Raw genomic sequence first — 21,255 nt, 5'->3', positions numbered from 1 at the left:
TATTGTATTGTTTCTTTACGTCATCAGAATAATAGTTTTACTATGTAATGTATATTTCCTTTCATTGATACCATATTCATTATCTTTAATGCTGACATAAAACTTTGGAATGTTAGAGAACAAAGAATTTCAGCAAGTTATAAAAGGAATCCTTATTACTCGTGACTGATTCCATATCTCTATTAGATGTGTCGTATGATTATACGATTACCGCCACGTTTATTCGAATTTAACAGATTCGCACAGGTATGTTTATACATAACATAGATGTATATATATATATATATATATATATATATATATATATATATATATATAATTATATATAATGCCCTTTGTTCAAGATTATACAGGCTGTTATCATGTGAGTTCGAAAAGTTGTACACGGGGTATCCTTCGACCTGGTTTCCTCTTAAAATTATCCTATCCTACCAGAGTACCGATAAAAATTGTGTAAATAAAGGATAGTTAACCTTCAGCATGTTCAGGAAATGAAAATATCAGGAAAGAATTTCAATAAATCTTTTTTTTTTATCTCACATTGCGATAGTTACACAATGTGGAGTAATTGGTCTTTGCTCTTTGAGAATACGCCCAGTCTCTCAAATTTGATTTGTCTGTTTATGTGAATACAGTTAAAATGTTTGTCAGCTAATATTTACCTATCCCTTAATGCTGAGGCGGAAACACAAACTAGTTTGAGGGTGAGTTTAAAGTCCGGCGATATTGGCACGATTACTCAAACTTGCCAATATCCGGGTCATTTGGTTAGCGGTACACTCCTCTACCTCATACTAGATACAAATATCAGTTAATGAAAAAGAAAATAGATTTGAGTTCCATGCAAAACTCTACGGAATGACTCACTTCACAACACAAGCACACGCACACGTAAATCTACACGTATCACCCCCTATGGCTTGTTTTGCTGCTATCTATTCAACACTCACGCTTTGTAGAAATCTATCATTCATTGCTTTTTCTTACAAAGTTATAAGAAAACAGATAGTATACTGCAAATCATTACATCAAATCGTCACCTCACAAAGTAGGATTGGGAACAAGATAATACAACTTGTACGCGAGGACGTCTATCGTTGGAGCTGGAGTGTAGCTGAAGAATCAAATTGCTCGTAATGGTATCTTCCCAGAATTCTCCTTAAGGATTCTTCATATGACCCTATACACTAATTATGAGTACACCAATCCCAACACAATAGTGTTTGATTTCATATTCGAAAAGTGTATAGTTCCTAATGGGATCTATATCATTTCGCCATGGCAATGATGGTGAAGGAAACTTAAGGACGAAATAAAAAGAAAGATAGGAAACAGTGCCATGATAAATGTAGTGGCTAGATAGGATAATGATGATGCATTCCTTTTTAAAAAATGAATGCCATCACTTTGCTCGAAATGTTTTTTTTTTAATATTTCATGTTTTATAATGATTTACTAGAAACAAATAAGCAAATGACATTTTTTCGCTTTGTGCTGACACTCGCCAGACCATAACCCCCTAAACCCCCCCCCCCCCACACACACAAGGGAGCTTAATGAATGAAAATAGGTAGGCCTATAATTTAATGGGATGGTACGGTTTTTGTTTCCAATCGTTTATGATAACTTTTTAGGATGAAGAGAAATATCTTATGAAATATGGAGGAGCATATACTTTTAACAGGAATTCCAAGTTTATTTGATGAAAATTGGCTTTGAAATGGCTGAGATATCAAAAACAAAGCGATCGTAATAAAAGATGGATCGCTTCGTTTTTACTTTGTTTTTGGATCATTCTCCAGTTCTTGTCTCTGCAGGAATTAATGTAAAGGAGTAAAGACCAAACCCTTCATGCACTGACAACTAATGTCCTGGGGGGGCATTTCATGAAGCATTTTGTCCGACAAACTTGTCGGACAAATTTGCTATCAGCCAATCTGATGCAAGGATTTCAGTAGCTTGTAACAGTTTGTCAGAAAAATGTCCGACCTAAATGCTTCATGAAATGCCCCCCCCCCCCCCCCCTGGTGTGTTGAAGTGTACGGTTGATATTGCATTCGCTTTAAACTTGGATTGATATGACCATGTATTTTATACTCTTTCCTAAAATACATCGTATGTGTCCTATGACGCTCTGTATAATCTCACAAGATGAAATAACAGGTTTTTTTCCATTTTCGAGGCGATTTTATTTAGTCAAGACATCACATTTACAAACCTTTATAATGTCAAATATTCACAATTGTTATACTAGCGAATGTACTACAATGATGTAATCACAACATCGTGTATCTCTTTCCTCTGAATTTCAACAATCAACAACAACAAAAAATAATGCAGCGTGCAGATAAATTCCAGAGAGACAATTGAGAAAAAGGGTCAAAATTTACTAGTCTCATGAGTACTTCTTTTCTTTTTCACAATTTCACGTTCAAATTTCTTCTATCTCTTGTCACATTTGAAAATAAAAAAGAGTTGAGTAGTTGAGTGATAGTTAACTTGTATCAATAACTAGTACAATATAATGTATCTTTATACACATGTAACAGTATATCTAACAGTGTTACGTTTATGGGAAGCGCAAAATCATCATGGATAATTGCCATTGTTATTAATCACGATGGTTACCATCATTTGCTTTAACAAATCATTATTCTTTATCTTATATCCCGTGCAGATAACTATGATCAAAATTCTATATGGTATGAATATGAAAATTGTAAACGCTTTCGCCCATGAGGGTGCCATATCTGTGGCCTCAGGTGACAGGAGAGTCACTGCTTCCCATGCAATTGAGTATGTCATATCGAAGAGATTGTTACTATGTTATACAGTCACAGATAGTTAGAGGGCACCCAGATAAGTAAATCAATGCTATGAGAGTCTCTGTCCTCCAAAGCGCCTCACACAGAACCAAAATCACCTTTCAGAGAATGAAATTCAACCCAATAGTCATTTGAATCTTCTCAGTTTGTGGCAATCCGGCGAATTACAGCGACATATTTTACAAGTCAGATTACGTCAGAAGGGACTGTACCCAACATCTGAGGCTATCAAAAAACAAACAAAAATAGATAGGGTCTATTTGTTCCGAAATAAATCATTTGCTTCTACTCGACAGCTTAGATGGTCGACTATGTTCCACCCAAAAGACAAATTCTTCTAGTTTTATGGCGGACGTTAAGTGTTGAACACGATCATACTTTATCACAAAACTACAACAAAACCATATCATTTACGGTGACATCATAAACTAAATATCTGAATCTTTTTTAAGTAATGGAAGATTTAGAATAACAATATCATAAAAACATCCTTCAAGTTTCAATCTATTCAATTTCTACCTGAAGCTGAAGTAAGTGTTTGATCCCTTACGGATAGAACATTAACATGAGTAATGAATTCCACGGTAAACAACGTTTTCATGAGTAGTTTAAACGACACTTAATAAAATTAGTGCACGTAGCTTGTAATACCATAAATCCGTTGATAAGAGTAATAAACGAGAGTGACGTGTAGAACTTGGAAAATAGCGCTGTGGTCGAACACTCGCAGAGTTATGGAAACAGTACATTGCTGGCTTTACGTTGGTTTCTGTTTATTGCTTTCTTACAATGTTTTAGACCACTACCACTATTGTGTCACCAAAACGGAAGTGTTCATTCCATGATCAAAGACAGAGTAAACACCTCGTCCATCGGCTGCCCCAGTGACGTCACTACAAGAGCCTGAGTTAGGGAGGAAAAAGAAATGTATGTTAAAAGTCACAATTTATTATGCTATAACAGATAATGTGAGTTAGACATAAGTGGATAAGTAAACAGCACCGATCAACGATCGAATGGCCGAGTCATCATGAAAGGGATTGTCTTTACCTGGCCACGAGATGGCGCTATATCACATCTTCCCGAGGGTGTTGTTTTTCCTCAGTTTATTAATATAAATTGGCTGGATGTTTTACTTGGATTCAGGGACAATATGAAACTTATTGCCTTGTTGAATCGTGCATTAATTTTGATTAAGCATATGATTTAAACTAATCGTAAAATTGGAAGAGCTCCAACCTGTGAAGAAATATGTAGGGCAATTACCACCTCAAAACAGTTTGAATACGAAAAAGGAACATTAAAGGATAAATTGACATTACACTACGCGAAATGGGAAAACTATACTTCATGAAATACCGGGTTTAACTATTGCATCTTGTTAAGATATATTTTTTGTATTTACCTCAGTGAATCTATCTAGAATGATTCGAATCTCCTGTGTTTTCAGCTTTGCCCGCTCCACTTGTTTATTTTCTCTAATCCTCATATCATTAAAACTTAATCAAATATTATTTGGTTATGAATCTCCAATTGCATAAGACCCTGCGAGATATCAGTCATTATGATGTTCATAACTGGTGAATAGGATACATCTTAAAGATTTTGAAAGTCCATCACCTCCCAAGTTTTTTGTATTTGTTTTAGATAAAATCTTTATTCAGACTGGTGACTCCTTTGCTCGAGTAGGAAGGCTGAGTGTCTTAGAATTATGTACAGTGTATATTCCATTTCTGTATGAGGTGTTTATTGTACATTCATGAATCATGTCAAATGTGTACAATTTATGTATGTTTCATCTATACTACTTTGCACACAACCTTTTGTTTTCCGTTAAACATTGTATTATAGTTATATTTTGTGTCATTAGAATCTAACAATTTCATTTGATTTGTCTAAATAAAGGCTATAAAAAGCGTCAAAAAAAAAAAGACGTTCATACATTGCAGTAATGCAAGTTCAGTTTATTGGGTTTGAATTTGTGACGGGGGCGAAAAATGTTAACGTTTAAAATGATAAAATGGTACATCATTGATATGGTAACATTTGATGTTCTTGCAAAGAAAGGAAAAAAAAAGAAAAAAGAAGAAGAAGAAACGATTACATAGATTCCTATTCTCGATGTAATCATCTATGACATGAAAGACGTGTCTATCTCAAAATGCTTAGTTTAAGTAAAGAGTTATGTGTGGTGTATTATGTGGGTTGTATTATTTCCCTATTTATTTCTGATTTGTTTTGTTTCGCAAAGAAAAACCAAAGAAATCGCTTCAGGAGCTACGAGAACTTCGCCATATTTTTTTATAAGCTTTTCATTTCTATCTCGATGAGAATGACCCTTACGTTGACCTACCAGTGAGTCTTCTTGAAACTCGAATGAGTCCGAGCCAATAGGGCTGCCATTCAGAGTGACTTGAGTTGGGGGCTGAAGCAGTCCGAATATATTAATGGTATCCATGACAAGATCGTCCATCAGGTTCGCAGTACTCGTTGGTCTCTGCGTCATGGTGGCTGAAAGTAAGCCCTGCAGTTCGTACAAAACAACAACAAAAAAAGCACAAAATCATTAACGGTAACGGTTGAAGTGCCTATAATGAAAACAGAAACGCACACAAACATACACACATTATATATATGTATATATATATATATATATATATATATGTGTGTGTGTGTGTGTGTGTGTGTGTGTGTGTGATTCAGCAGTACAAGCGAGAAGAACATTTTCTGCTTATTCTTGCTCTATCTAATTTCATCGTGAAAAAGAGCCTGATATTGACTAAAATTGAAATAATAATGGAAATATATAATATTACGATTACTTACATATTCCATAATAAATAGATAAATAAATGAATAGATGAATAAATAAATGAATGAATATATACATATATGTATATACACATATATATAGTGAGCTGCAACATTTCTGGGACATATAACATCTTTTCTCTATTGACATTTTGTTCTCAACATTAATCGTATGAAATCAATTATGTCAATAGACATTGTCACATTGTCTCATGAACCTCTGAAGACCAATGACTAAACAGGATTTAAGAAGTGAAATGAAAATAATTATCAAAGTCTTATCTTTATCATAATAATTATGACATACGATTAGACTATGGTATAGTGATATCCTACAATTACACGTACAATGACGACTGTTGTAAGAAAAAAAAAACAGCATTCAAGTTATCATTGTGATGAATACTTTCGCCACTGTTATCATTATTATATCTGTCAAGTGACACATACCTCTGAGAACGTATAGGAAAACATGAAGTAATCTCCGTTTTCGATGGAACCTGAGAAGGACAAAAAGAAGCAAGGAAAGAATGTAAATTCGCTAACCTTGCTTGAAAAAATATTCGTGACTTATGTCGGCGATAATATCATCATGGTAGTTCAGAAATATTCTATGTTGTTGGTACTAGACAAGTTATACTTCAACGACTCATTGCGATGATGATCATTTGCTAACACTTTATTAACTTAATATCTGCTCCCTGTTCATCATTCTACTGCCTGTCAAATCATCGCAGCTCTAGACGTGTAAATCACACAATCACGTACAGCAGCAATGTCGGTGATAGTGGTTGCCTTGTGACACAGTGGATAATCCCGGGGCTCTTAGAACTGAGATTCTGGGTTCTATCCAACCAGCGCGTTTAGCGTCATGAAACATTAGACCCCTTATGCTCCAGGATTCCGTTCATGAAGTCATCACAATAGATACAAGTATTTACATAAATCTCAGAATGGCCGAAGTAGCTCATATGAGGCCATGAAACACTTTCAGATATAATTCAAATCCATTTCACGAAGCCTCTCAATAAGTGTGTCTTATGAGCGAAAAGTCTCTCATTTAGACTTTCCTGAAACGGACCCCAGGAGTGTGAAATGGGTTGGGTTACCAGCCATGTTGGGAAGTGAAGAATAGCAGGACCCTCTTAAAAAACAATAATATATATATATATATATATATATATATATATATATATATATATATATATATATACATATATAAGAGGATAGATACGTAAGCTCATGACGTCATTGCCATTGTCTGGCTATACCCATATTCTGAAACAGAGATTGAACTTAGAAATGTAGAGAAGTTCCTCATCATGGGCAGCGTCTGCCCCACATTCTGCTTCTACCATGCATAAGGCGCTGTCTCATAGTGGATACGACTCCTGACTACCAATCGGAGTTTGATTACCGCCAAGTGCTTACGTCAGTGGACGATATGGTTTTACCCACCATGTCCTCCTCGACCCACGTGTATGTGTGCCTGGCAATGCTAGAATGATAATAATGACAGCGCCTTCTGTTAGAGCAGTATGGCAACACTGAAGAGGCTACCCTGGATAATTAGATCTGATTCTGACTCTGATTCTGGTTACGATTACGATTACGATCACGATCATGATCAAGATCAAGATCAAGATCAAGATCATGATCATAATTATAATTATGATTATGATTAACGAATCAATACGTTGCCTACCAATGGACACTCCATCATCCCAAAAGAGCTCTCCTGATGCCTCCATGAACTCGTCAAGAGAAATTATCAGTCCGAATAGATTTTTCCGACTTTCAGGAGGAAGCAGAAGATGATGAAGAAGAAAAAGAAGTAATGAGGAAATCATCAGGCAGTGTACCCAGGCCTGATGAAAATTTATATAGAAGACCCTTTTGATTTGTGCATTTGAACAACGTAAAACTACAACCAGTTACACATTTAAGTAAACTTTTTCTTTATCTGGATGGAAAACAAAAAACAACATCAATAATTAAGATGATATAAGGTAATGTTAAATACCTCATTGACATGCTTTGGGAATGATGAATATCCATATATTAATGTACAAACTCTTTCAAAGGGATTTTAGCTATGTGGGAGAAAAATATAGTTAAGATAACATTTTTCTTTTCTTAATTCAGTAATATTATTATGATTATGTTGACGTTAAAAATTATAAAGGAAATTAAACCAAATTTTCCTGTTCAAGAATTTATTCCTTTTGAAAGTTCAAGCTTTATATTTAAATTTCGTAACAATATTCTTCCTGACATATTTCACAATCAATTCATTCTGAATTGTTCCATCATAATGAAAACACAAGGCTCAATATCTATATTTTAGAATTGCCTTATTCTTTGGAATACCCTTCTCCAATCAATCAAGAGTAGGGCCTAATAAGACTTTCAGTCAATTCAAAATGCTTTATAAGAAAATGATGAAATGTACCTGAACTTTAAGTATAAGTATGCATTCTTTCCACCTAAGCCTCTCTTCCTCTCTTTGAATTGTACCTTCGACATTAGTTTTATCATTTGAATTGGTGTGATTATTGCTCAGTTGAAATGTAAAAAAAAATATTGTTTACAGGGGATCTTTTCTAACAAGCCTCCTTTGAGTTTTGTATGATCCCTCCATTCAAAATGTATGAATTGTAGCAAGGCAATAATATTGTGTTTTGATTTTTTTAAATGTTATGTTGTTTACTTGGAAATAGATGAATGAATGAATTATTCTATTTGATTGAATAAACTAATATCGCGGGATTTGAATTGACATCCATTTCTACATAAGGAGAAGCTCACAACTTACGCAATGTCGATATGATTTCATTTTCAGTCGAACTAAACACAACAAACATGTCTTAAGCAATATCTATAAAATCATTGAATAAAGTTATAAATTTGTTCAAAACATCTATTTTCTTTCTCCTAAGATGTTTTAATGCAAATGTTGCTATTACAATATTCTATCATGTTTATCAAAGTATTAATAATTAATGATTATAAATCAATAATGTATACAATCCTTCCTATTATTAATGTAAGTAAAAGAAAGATAACACGTACGCAAAATCACCTTCTGGATGGACATAAAGACGTTATACACAGGTTGTCGCTGAGGCAGGTTTGATTGTATGTAGTTACAGCAAGTAAAACACAAATGCGCAAAAAAAAAGTAATACATGCATTTTGTTTTATGTGTGTGTGTGGGGGGGGGGGGCGTTCAACAAACTGTACAGCCATTATAATTAGATATTATAATATTTATTTCAAATGCACTGACATAGAAAATGTGAGATGTTTCCAAACATAGAGCGTAATCATGTGTTTGTACAGGAAAGTGTTGGAATAAGTGTTCTCACACGATTTCGATGAAAAAAAAAAACATATGTTATTCACTTCGCATGTTTGGTTACACCCCTTCCTTATAGTCTAATACCTGTTCATGGTACAGTTCGCTGGTTCTTGCGTTGGAATGATATTGCCACCTCTGACATGCAAATTGATGTGATCGAGGGGAGCGTCTAAATCGACACCACTGCCCAATTCAACACTGGTTTCTGGGACCTCAGTTCCCTGTAACAAGAATTTATTCAAACAAGGAAATATTTCTTTCTTATTATTCTTATTGTTGTTGTTCATTGCGTGTTACGGGTGCATAGAATAAAGGAGAATAACCAAAGATTTTGCAAGCAAGAGTGTATCGTCAAAATAGCACTCCATCCATCCTTAACAGTCACATGCTGTGTAGCTCAGTGGTTTTTGATAGGACAAGGTAAAAAAAAAGGTAAGATATACTATAAGTGTCACTCGGATAGCAACGCCGCTATTTTGAAGTTATATGTGATGGACATTAATTTTGTTATTATCTTCTGACATCTGCATTTTCCACTTCATAATTTTGCCTTTCTCTAATACTGTGAATTTTATGAAAGAGTCATTTTACATAAATTTCTGGGAATCCGCACCCTACAGGCTACAAGCTATGTTTCTGTGTGAATGCCTCATAATTCAGTTCTATTAAACTCTTTCGTGTTGTTGTTTTTTTCAACACTTTGCACATTCAATTCTTGATGTGTTTGACATTCTCATACTAGAAAATGCAGAATACTAAGCAAAAAAAAAACCCAAACAAACAAATAAGATCACGATTATGTAAGACGAGAAAAAAAAAAACATATTCAGATAAGTATAGCTACTCCAAACTATTGGGATATGAAAACCAAATTATATTTACCCATGTATAAACAGTAGCCGGGTTCATTGTAATATCCATAACTTTCTTAGAATAGCGAAGGAAAACAGACACGAAAGGGAAACTATACCGTACCAATCATTGTTAGATCAACTTACGGTGTAATAATCAAACCAACGAGCCCGCGGGAAGTACGCTCTGACAGAAAGGGCGTCCTGAAAAAAAAAAGAAATATGTAATTTATCTACGAATAGAATGATAATGTTTATACATTTATTCTATCTTATCTATACGATCAGTTTTAACCCTTTTACAGTATGTGCCTAAGCACTTAAGCTTGATTCGTAAACCTGTTTGTATTGTATTAAGTCCATCCAACTTGTTTAGTTGCATATTTACAAGCCACCAAGGTGTAGCAACTCGTTACAGTGTTTACAGGAGGCCACGATGACACAATGCATTGTGAAAACCAAAGTCAATATAGAATAAAGCGAAAATCATTATGAAGAGAGAAAATTTGTGGTGAACTAAACAACTAATCTGGTACGCGTTTCTGCGATGTCAATGTACAAACATTACACGTGCTTCATTGTTCAAAACATGATTATATTTCACGTGTATGCTTCATTGTTCAAAACATGATTATATTTCACGTGTATGCTTCATTGTTCAAAACACGGGATGGAATGAAAACAAAATACGTCCGTGCTTTGAAATGGTATTACATCGAAATTGTTAGGGAGATGTTGCTAATATTTAATCCGAACATCTGCAACACTAAAATTGAAACAAACAGAAACTTCTTCAAGATTTATTAATCTATTCATTTGCATGTATTTAATTATTTATTTATTTATTTATCTATCTATCTATCTATCTATCTATCTATCATTTTTTAATTTCTTTTGATTATTATTATTTTTTTTTTTTGGTGTTAAATACTCAACAATGGGAACACTTTGGTATAGATATCAAGGCTCCGGGCTCTTGGTAATACACAGAGAGTTTTCGTGATTCAAAACATGCCTGCCCCTTACATGCCTTATATCCATATTTGGACTCTTTGTTTCATATGCAATCATTATTTCGAATGAAGTGTATATTAAACTATAGCAGAATGTATACAAAGGACGCTGCGTTTTTTGCGAAATGGGTGAAATTGGTGTTCATTATCAATACTGTACTTGCTACGATACCTGTTCTAGTACGGGAGAGATAAGTAAGGCTGATCCCCACATAAACTGTCTGTCGATTCCCCATGCAACACTGTCAGACGAAAACCTGAAAAAGAAATCATGAAAACGATAGTGATAGTAATGATTATAATGATGATTCTAAAGGCTATTGTGATTGTAATGATAATAACCATCGATCTTCATCATTACAATAATGATAATGATAATGATAATGACAATGACAATGATTTTGATAAAGATAATGATCTTAAAAACAACAGTTTTGATTCTAGGGAGAGGGATGTAGGGGTATTGTTAGAGTAAAACGACAAAGGTCTTAGCAATGAGCTTTACACTGTTCAGTTCAATTCAATTCAATTCAATTCAATTCAATTCAATTCAATTCAATTCAATTCAACTCAATAGTTTCATTTATTTCTATCAAAGAAGAACAAGAAAACGTGATTCAAAGCGGTTAAAGTTGTCAATTTGACTTTCATTCATCTGATAAGAACAGTTCGTCGGATACAATATCAAATATATGCACGAATGACACTGTCATGGCAACAAACATGGTAGCAAATAACATGATATATGTTTCCTAAATCGAATATAGACGTAGTTTCGTAATAAAAAAAAATGACGTTGACTTCATTGTATTATCAGTTTGAGCTTGATAATATTGTGTTGTTTCTTTAATGCACAACCATTCTTGACTGGTACTACCTGTTCGCATTTTCTTCAATCTTCCCAATCATGCGATTTTTTCTTCTTTTTATGAGTATGCAACTGTCGCGGAAAGTTTAGCTGTCTAGTGTCAAGTACAGTTCATTTTTTTCTTTTAACATCGAACATTATTCTATAGTTTCCTATACATAATAATTATGTTTACCGGATTGGCTCCCCATACATCAACGTATCACCTTCAAAATCCTCCTTATTGTTACAAGATATGTAATAATCTTGCTCCATGTTATCTTAAAGACTTAATTTCTTTCCGCTCCTCCACTTCACTCTCCAACTATCACATGGTCCCCGCACCCGTACCCGCTGTGTTGATAGGGCTTTTTCTGTTATTTCCCCGTCTCTTTGATATAAACTCCTTCTCTATTTTCGTATTGCTTAAAATGTTGATAAGTTCAAGTGATAGGGCTTTTTCTGTTATTTCCCCGTCTCTTTGATATAAAATCCTTCTCTATTTTCGTATTGCTTAAAATGTTGAAGTTCAAGTCATTATTGAAAACGTATCTGTTTACTCAACTTTAATTCTGTTGTTGTTGTTGCTGTTGTTGTAATATGTTCATGTATATAATGCTGTATTTTATTTCAATGTCATACTTCTTTTTTCCAGATCGATGCGCTTAGAAACATCAGCATTAAGCGCTATATAAACGCTATTCATTATCATTATCATTTACCACATAAAAAAGTGTTTAATAAAATGCATTCAGGTGAAATATGTCTCACGTGATACATCACAAGGTCACATGTGTAGAAAAGGTTACGTCGTGACGCCGATGCAGCGAATTCGGCAGGATGTGTCTGAATACATTGTATCAAAACCCTGCACACGGAGTTAATATACGTCGAAGATGTTGAAATCACTTCTCTACAATTATCAATTGACTATGTTCATGTTGTTACAAAGTCTCGAAACTAGGACATAAATCCTTTCTTCGTTTTTTATCTCTTTTTAGGCTTTCTAATTTGGTTATTGGCCTAATGTATACATTTTTTACCTCGGTCGTTTCTAGCAGGAGACGAAGTACATATGCCTACTCGTTGAGAAAACTTGTGAACACTATCCCTTTTCTTGTGTCGGCTAACATTAGTTTACCAACTTATTCAGAAACCATCAAACACATAGATTTACATGCAGGTTGAGGTGTCGATAGGTGTGTTGGTAAGTAGCATTCGTCCGTGTGTGTGTGTGTGTGTGTGTGTGTGTGTGTGTGTGTGTGTGTGTGTGAGTGTGCGTGCGGGATGATATCGAGGACATGATTTGAGAACGCGCTTGAGTTTATTAGGGCATTAAGAACATCAGCCATAGATCAGTTCGAATATTCTGATAACGGTGATGATAATACGATAATAATCAACTTCCTCAGTATAACTTAGATAGTGATTACAAAAAAAAGATGATAATTAAAAGAGAACAAAAGTGCTGAAAAACACATTTTACTGGTGCTAAGCATAATCATAACAGTTCAAATATTGATTTTAGGAATGATGATATGGATGAGGATAACAGCAATAACGGCTGTAATAATTACAAATTAAAGCAAACTAATGATCATATTCGTGAAAGTAACGACAGTCGTGATATCTATGATGACGACTTCCAGCTGACTTCAATCATGCTGATAATGATGATATAAGAGAACGTATCAAAATGCCTTTTACGCACTCATGCATGAGAGAACGAATCACTGTTGAGCCACTCGTATGTGCGTGGTAGAACAAAGTGTAGAGGTAAGGTAGAAGGCGGTATCTGATACGAAGTACACTGCCGATATCCTCAGCGAAGTCCTTTCCGTAGAAAGCCGGGTGTTGCGGCTGCAGAGGTATGATGAGACAACACAGCGAACAAGATTGTTTGAAAGATTTCGTCACTATAAACGGAAATTTGCTTTAATGCAGTGCCATTGTAGTTCGGTAGGAGTCGGTCTGAGAGTATTTTGTGTTTAGAGTTGAATTTTCTTTTTCTTTCACAGACAGTTTCATCAATACCAGCGGTCTGTGCACACATATACATAATTATTCTGATCATTTTGAATAGGTGATAACGGAGACAATGACACTCACAACAAAGAACTGTATATAGCAAACTCTGAAATTATGAGGACATTAAAGGTTTTGAATGATATTGGTACGACCATCACAAACAAAGCGTCAATATGCCTCTTTTCAAGGTTTGAGATGCTGCTCTTTCTGTGACCCTTAAAGCACAAAATGGATTATGTGTTCCCCTAAAGTCGTGAAGTATAGTCCATAGGCCAACCCAGTCTTTAAGTAGTTACAATTCAATAATTCTACTCTTTGAACTTTCATATGATTAATATGAGAGTACTGAGTGGGATCATAATTATGAGATTACTAATAATGACATACTTTTATAAAGCTATAAAAGAGAAAATCACACAGAGCATAATGTTAGCTCTACTTTACACACACACAAACACACACACACACACCTATGTTTATACCGCATGATCATATTACACTGTATAATGTAGTGTGTATGTGTATGTGTGTGTGTATATAGTGAGAGGGGTGCAGACAAAGGGTTCTTGAATATGGACTTTGCACATTAAAGGTATTATTTACTATTTGCAGATAAAACAAAAACTCAGCTTTAGTGCTTCAAAACCAAACTCAGTTTTAGTGCTTTAAAACAGTTCAAAAATTTGGGTCAGGGATAGAAATAACCAAAGTAAAAAGGTAAGCAGCATAGTTAATGTTCAGTATTGCTTACAACTGACCTACAAACATGCATAAAATGTGATAACTCGAACATTCTTTTTTAAATCCTTGCTCCCAATGGTAAACAATGCCTTTAAATTAAAGTGTTCACGTGGATATTACCATATAAGACGTGTGTGAGAGAGTGAAATAGGAGAGGGAGGGTCGTCGTAGGGTGCGTTTATCAACTCCTTTTCTCGGCAGAAACAGGTTTTCCAAACAGCTTTCAAGGAATTTTTACGAGTTGATAAACGCAGAGCTGTTTTGAAAGCCCTTTCGGAAAGCCTTTTCGAAAGCCGCAAATTTGTGGCTTTCCAAAGAGGTTTTCTAAACAGGTTTTCAGAAACCTGTTTGTAAAAACCTTTTGAAATTGATAAACGCAAAGCTGTTTTGAAAAGGCTTTGTGCTATTTGTAGTATTGTACTGCAGTTACGAACAATGCACGCCTTATATAACCTCTTCCACTCGGTCGAATTGCGCAATGCAGCTGTGCAGTGACAGGCCAGTTATCGTGTTCGCGAAGAGAGTTGATAAATGCAACTACTACTATTTTGGAAGCCGTTTCTAAAGGGCTTTGGAAAGGGCTTTGGAAAGGGCTTTGGAAAGGGCTATCGAAAAGGCTTTTGAAAGCCGTTTAAACAGGGGAAAGTTGATAAACGCAGCCAAAGTCTCATGCCGCCACTCAGAAATATTTTGAAGTATGTGCTAAACTGGAGCTGCCTCACAGATAGGAAGACAATTGATTCATGTGGCATTGCATCCTGAATCGTCACTCTCAAAGGAAGAAAATGTCTTTATGATGGTAATTGCTTTTCGCCGTCCCTTCTTAGAAAACAAGCGGCACATTAATAGTACAGGGCTTTGGAAAGGGTCTTCGAAAGGGCTATGGAAAGGGTTTTCGAAAGGGCTATCGAAAGGGCTTTCGAAAGCCGTTTAAACAGGGGAAATTTGATAAACGCAGCCGTAGTCAGCTGAGTTAGCATACCTGATTTCCTATGGCATTATGATTTCTGGCATACGGTTGGAAGGCCCCCACTTGGTGCCATCTTCGACACAGTTCTTCCGGACTGTCATTGAAGAAGCCACAGATATCCACTCCGACCTTTTCTCACGGAAAGTTACATACATAAATACAATGATTAGTATATTTGCATATTGTTAACTTACTTCTAATCACTTGATTTTTATAATAATGTATGATTATAGTAAGGTGCTACAATCATGACAATCATTGTACATTCTTTTCATCCTACAAAATTTCACGCACCTTTTCTTTTTTTACGAAAAAAAGAGTGATGTGTAGTGTGATGTATGTTCTTGACAAAAAATGAAATAAAAAAGAATGAATTGAATTGAATATTTTTCTTTTGTATTCAGTCACTGATTCTACTATTAATTTTCTCTCCGATTTCATGATTCCATTTTATTCCAATAGGATGTTTTAGTGTCATATCAATAAAATACATTGAAAATTAACATGTAGGCCTATCATATTGCTTGAGGAAGTTAAGTGATCACGTTATTGTATAATATAGTAATACAGCTGTGATAGTAATATAACAGCGAGGGTCCGATTCAGTATATCGGGAGCTAAGAGTCTTTGGGCCACTTTTGCAGATTGAAAATGAGCAACAGTATACCCATTTGAATATTACTATTATCATTAACGTTTACTTGAATAGAGTAGTGAAATGAAATAAAAAAAGGAGTTAATATAATTTTTACTTTAAGAAAAATAGTGCGCTGGATAGTCACAAATCTCAAAGCAACTTTCATTTTTATTACCTGTTATGACGCCTATTTGATTGTCATTGTTTCAATTACACCTATTATCGTCAGACATGAATGTGTCATTACCAAAAAATGCTACATTGTATAAATATTCATTTTAATGTAGCTTAACAGTTCAATCAGTTTGCATAAGTGTGTTGTAATTAAGAAATCAGGAAACTAAACGGGAAGATAAAGCTGTTACTCACATATGGAATTCCAAAGAGGTTGAACTCAATTGTACCTAAAAGAAAGAGATAAAAGCATTACAGCGACAGCATAGGTACCTATATATACAGAGCATTTATTTTTGTCAAATTCTTATTTCTAGATTCAGCATCACATGTCGTGCACTAACACCATGAGACGGAGTAAAAGTTTCCAAGAAGGATGGAGGGGGGCGGTTGGGCGGTTAGCTGTCATAGGTATAATTAAAGTGTCGTTCATTTATACAACAAATATCACACACACATATTATAAAGACGTAGGCCTACATGCCTAGAGTATTATCTTCTAACATTACATCACCAGAATTCCGTTGTCAGTGATATGGGCAGTAAGTTTAGTGGCAATCATCACAACCAGTGAAATAAGAATCATGTTTGAAAACCACATGACATTCATAGCTAGAGAAGGAAGTGTATAATTCACCGATAATTGAGTAGTGTATGTGAGGCCAAGCCGACGTGTTGTCCCCAAGCCAGTGTCCAGCGTATTTCCCGCTTCCTGGGAAAGTAGATCTGGTGACGACCAAACTTCGTTCAAGCGTGAGATTCCTCATAAGCCTGTTACGAGATGCACGGTGGATGTTCAATTCGAATCAATTCAATTCACTTTATCATGTTGGAAAGTATCAAATAACTATTAGCCTACACCACAGACTGTAAATGACTGTAATCACTACAACCATTATTGATGACTGATGGTTGTGCCCACAGGTTATCATTATCATTATTGTTATTACTATCATTATTTTCATTATCATTATTATCTACTACTACTACCACTACTACTACTACTATCATTACTAATTACTATTATTATCTAAATCATCAGAATTTCACCACTATGAAAGGATGACTATTATTGTTTTTGTCTGTGTCCGCATAAGTTTGCCAGTCTACAACTCGATTCGCATTTTGCTGAAGAGTGAAAACATAAGAAAAAAAAATCTACGACAATATTCTATAAGCCAGTTCGAATTTCCAACCTGCGAATGTGAAAAAAAAAACAAACAATTGTGACATGAGACATGTTGGTTTTTAAAATTTACTGAGATAAGCATCTGTGACATAATGATTATACATGTGATCTTTAGTAATGATTCTTGCCAGTACATCCGACTGACAGCAATCCTGGCATTTGGCAACGTTTGAAAAGGTTTGTGATTGCATTCATGCAAAATAATGTTTATTGACAAACACTGGTCACGATAGTCTAAACAAGCTCATTTTTTAACATGATAGATCCATTCCATGGATTGTTACGTTCGACAAGCTTATGCATTATGTCACTTTGAAAACGAATCCAGTGCCTAACCAACTGAGAAAAAAAGAAATGTCTATTTTGTTTCAATGTACACATAAGCTACCTACGAACTGGCTTATTGCCAACGATCGTTGTAATATTAGTGGTATGATTAGAGCACAGCTATACTTACTCCTGAGTAGGCTTAGATTGACTCCAGCCATACAAACTGTGCATGTTATAATGTCTCTCCAGCTTACTCCCATCGTATTGTTGCACTGCGTTCAGGCACACGGTCTTGTCGAAGATCTCGTTACCCCAAATGTCTGTGGAGATGACACAGAAAGTATGATTAAAGAACCACCCCCTTCAAGAAGACGTCTAAACGTAGGACACGTGTAGTGGCGTTAAAGAAACGAGTACAACAAAGTCTTGGGGGCATTTCGTGAAGCGGTTTGTCCGACAAATTTGTCGGACAAATTGCATTCAGCCAATCAGATGCTAGAATTTCAGAAGCTTAAAGTAGTTTGTCAGAAAATAAAATATCTGACCAAAACGCTTTATGAAAATAATGCCCCCTAGCTTGCTTGCTCCCAAGGTTGAAAAAAGTTGAGTGTGTAGATGCTATTCTATTCCAGTGATCATGCCGATGAGCAGATATATCGACCTACCTTACAATGTGTTGTTTAATCATCACAAATTTAACAAAGGTTTCAAGAAATAACAATGATAACTAAAAAAAAAAAAAAAGGTTATGTAAAGTCTATTCATCACAAGTTACATTAAGATGTCCTAAATGTGCATTCGAAAGTAGACGTGACTGAGGATGTGAAAGGAGCGACTTACTGGGATGGTACGGCGGATAGTCGTAGGCGTTGTCTGGGCATCCATCTACGGAGCCGTGCACAAAGCTCGCTGGTTCATTCATGTCCTAAAAAGAATGTGAATGTCCACACATGTAAGTAGAATCAGCTGCGAACAATTTGATACAGAATTTGAATTAGAGATATAGCTAAATATGGTGATGATTATTCATCTAGGTTATCAATTAGTTGTTGTCGCTTTTTTTCACGTTGAATATAATAATCAAGCAAAGGAAAGCAACAAATTGACAAGAATTACTATTCGCAGAAAATTTATCAATTCTGTTGAGCAAGAAACAGTTTTTCACTGGACACCACGCTGGTACGAAACAACGAAGAAATATAAGACAAACAACATTGGGTTTTGAATGCAAGACATTATTCAGTTTTGCAAAAGAATAGTGTTGCAAAATATAGGTGATTGTTTGATCACAGCATATGGCAGCTGCTTCTTCGTGTTGTGACTTACCGCCCCGTAGTTTGAGTTTGATAATAATGATAGACATAAGGTCTTATTCATCCGGGTTAAAGCCTCTTCAGTATGTTGCCACTTCTGTTACCAGAGAGCTCTGTCATTAGTGTACCCTAGCGTTACCTAGTACCCATCAATATACCTGGGTCGGGAGGTACATTGGTGGGTAAAACATGGTGTCCAAGGACGTAAGCGCTGGACGGGAATCGAACTTGGATCCTCCGATTTGGAGTCGGGAGTCTTATCCACTATGCCTCAGAGGGCGCTTCTCGCATTGTTCATCACTAGTACAAGTCGCCCGTGCGTCGTACCGATTGTCTGTGATTTTATTTATTTATTAATTTTTGTGGTAGTTCATCACTAGTACAAGTCGCCCGTGCGTCGTACCGATTGTGTGTGATTTTATTTATTCATTAATTTTTGTGGTAGATGCCTAAATCTTTCAAATTTGAGATGAATAACCTTGTGCTTGTTGATATTACATATTATATCCCTCACAATATGCATCTCGTCCTCTGATTGGTCGAGAGCACTGTAAACAACAAAACATAATTCTACCATACAAGTGCGCGTAAAAGACTATACTCCCTAGGGAAATGGTAAAAACTATACCACGCTGGTGATTTTCGCGCCTTTTTTGCTTCGCGTCGCGACGCGAAATATTTCACGTGTAAATGAATGGGTATCGCAGCACCTTTGCTTTGCTTCACTGCACTTGTACTTCTCGAGAACCACAAGGCACGCATATACTCAATGCGACACGGGTTACGTTAGAGAGACTCAGAGAGACTCTTATAAAGCCCTCATTCTACCTAAAAGTACAACAGAGTAGGCGATATCGTAGATCTATAATTAGACAACAATAAGCAAGCTAGGGTTCTTCGACGTACTGTAGGCCTTTGGGGAGTTCATGCTTCGCCGTTTGAAAGTTGGTCTCGCAGTTCACTAACTCGAGCGACCCACCCAAAAGATGTTGACAAACGAAACTGCAGTAGATAGTAGGCCTGCTTTAACGTTAGCGCTAGTTAAGCATAACGTTAGTTCTACCTGTCTAACAGTAGGCCCTATTTCCCGTAATCTCATTCCTAATAATTATTTTTTAGAGTGTCTAACGAGTTAGTTACCGTACGAACCGTACGAATCACACGAATTTACAGTGGCACTCGATGCTTTAATCGCTAGAATTTTTCCAGTGCCTAATCTAACCTTATTCGCTGTTACTGAATGCTACCCAAATTTACAATGTATACTTGCATTTTAACAGGAAGTGATAGTCCATATTCATGTACAGACAGCTAGGTAGAAAGACGACAGAAAACACAATCAACTGCAGCTCACAGTCACATCGTTGATCAGCTCGAGCATGCACATCACCGCACTGGCAACCGAACGTACTTGTTGACAGATCGGATAGTATGAAGCGCGTAGTGAGTTTGCAGTTTGCGCATGTTTACCAGTACGTTGTATACTTGGGTGACCCGCACCTCGTCATAGTTAATGTTTGCGCATATTTGACTCACATTTCGCCACTGAAATTCTTTGAAATCCAACTCACATACAGGAAAAATGCTGAAAATTCCAATGGAATCACAAGCTCACTGATCGATATCGAAAATTTGCAGCTATCGTCGTCAAACGCGAACGATGCGAAATAGCTGTGCGCTAAGGAAGGGGCCCGCAACTCGTCACCCGCGCTCCCATAGGCAAAGCACGTAAAAGACGTGTGCGGCTGACCGTGATGCTCCCATAGACATACACGTAAAAGATGCGTGCGGGGACAGTGGTGATACTTATAACACGTAGGGTCCTATTCCGATTAAAATTTCCGATTTTCGCGAAAAACTGTTCGGTTTTCACCAAAATTTGCTTGGCCCTGCCAAGTTTCAAGCATACTGAACACAGTCCCGGGCATAAATTTTTGTTTAGTGCGCTTAAAACGATTTTAAGCGGGGTGACGGTATTCGGGCCCCTGACGAGGTGCGGGTACCTCGCTATACAGCAATGCACCGAGTACACTTCAGCGGCTGAGCGCGCAGTTGTCTCTTCATAGTACGCGTACGCGCTGCCCTCCTGCTGAGCTGCTTTCCCGAGCGTAAATGACTAGTCAATCTTCTTGAAAAGTAAAGCAAGATGCCCTTAAAAAAGAGGTAAATTACAGAATACCAGCAGTCGAATACTCTCATTGGGAGGGATATAAAACAAATATACC

The 21,255-nt window shown here is 36.0% G+C and overlaps 1 protein-coding gene across 1 annotated transcript in view; it reads right to left on the bottom strand.

Moving 5' to 3' along the window:
* Nucleotides 1–6,071: 6,071 nt before the first annotated feature.
* The window catches only part of LOC139739383 (maltase-glucoamylase-like), a 60,200-nt gene continuing 45,016 nt past the window's right edge, over nt 6,072–21,255 (bottom strand). Inside the window, exons 33-43 of the mRNA XM_071650002.1 lie at nt 18,558–18,642; nt 17,905–18,037; nt 16,896–17,029; nt 16,454–16,488; nt 15,460–15,576; nt 13,420–13,568; nt 11,034–11,118; nt 9,996–10,052; nt 9,082–9,218; nt 7,342–7,430; nt 6,072–6,136 (exon numbers count right to left, since the gene is read on the bottom strand). Coding sequence (XP_071506103.1) covers nt 6,072–6,136; nt 7,342–7,430; nt 9,082–9,218; nt 9,996–10,052; nt 11,034–11,118; nt 13,420–13,568; nt 15,460–15,576; nt 16,454–16,488; nt 16,896–17,029; nt 17,905–18,037; nt 18,558–18,642 — 1,086 coding nt within the window. The remainder of the gene's footprint in view (nt 6,137–7,341; nt 7,431–9,081; nt 9,219–9,995; nt 10,053–11,033; nt 11,119–13,419; nt 13,569–15,459; nt 15,577–16,453; nt 16,489–16,895; nt 17,030–17,904; nt 18,038–18,557; nt 18,643–21,255) is intronic.

This window comes from Diadema antillarum, unplaced genomic scaffold (assembly GCF_040938485.1).
Source record: "Diadema antillarum isolate AM-2024a unplaced genomic scaffold, OU_Dant_1.0 seq00000798_RagTag, whole genome shotgun sequence".
NCBI classification, from domain to species: domain Eukaryota; kingdom Metazoa; phylum Echinodermata; class Echinoidea; order Diadematoida; family Diadematidae; genus Diadema; species Diadema antillarum.
Note: the sequence above shows the minus strand (reverse complement) of the source record. Positions and strands in the feature narration are given on the sequence as shown.